Source organism: Tupaia chinensis, unplaced genomic scaffold (assembly GCF_000334495.1).
Source record: "Tupaia chinensis unplaced genomic scaffold, TupChi_1.0 Scaffold138910_1, whole genome shotgun sequence".
Lineage (NCBI taxonomy): Eukaryota > Metazoa > Chordata > Mammalia > Scandentia > Tupaiidae > Tupaia > Tupaia belangeri.
The window spans coordinates 1,013,552-1,013,959 of record NW_006198801.1 but is presented as its reverse complement, the minus strand read 5'-3'; the positions used below and the strand labels follow the sequence as shown (position 1 = coordinate 1,013,959).

Sequence of the window (408 nt, the reverse complement as noted above, 5' to 3'; positions counted from 1 at the left end):
CCCGCCCGGCCACTCTGCTGTGGGTAATGGTATGTGGCCACCTCAGCACGGTGGTTAACATGATGTGGTTGCCACGGAGTTGTGGGTGGTAGAAGGTGGTTGCCACAGCACTGTGTGGGTAATGGAATGCGGTTGCCATGGTATTCTGGGGAGCAGAGTGTGGTTGCCGTGGCGGCTGGGTAGTTGGGCGCCGTGGGCAGGTGTGGGGTCTGGCTGTGGACCCCGGTAGCTCACGCTGGCCCTGTAAGCCCGGGGTGGGGGCTGGGCCATTTCTTCCCCAGGGTCAGTACCCTTACTCGCATCCCTGCCCCTGGCCCCCAGGCCACCCCTCGTGTTTACAGTTCACCGTGAACATGACAGCGGCCGTGCGGACCTACCGCTGGCAGTGCATCGAGTGCAAGTCCTGCA

General features: G+C 63.0%; 1 protein-coding gene across 1 annotated transcript in view; it reads left to right on the top strand.

The window, feature by feature from the left end:
* DPF1 (double PHD fingers 1) overlaps positions 1 to 408 on the top strand; it is a 12,129-nt gene that overhangs the window by 10,228 nt on the left and 1,493 nt on the right. Inside the window, exon 10 of the mRNA XM_006161716.1 lies at positions 322 to 405. Within this exon, the coding sequence (XP_006161778.1) occupies positions 322 to 405 (84 nt within the window). The remainder of the gene's footprint in view (positions 1 to 321; positions 406 to 408) is intronic.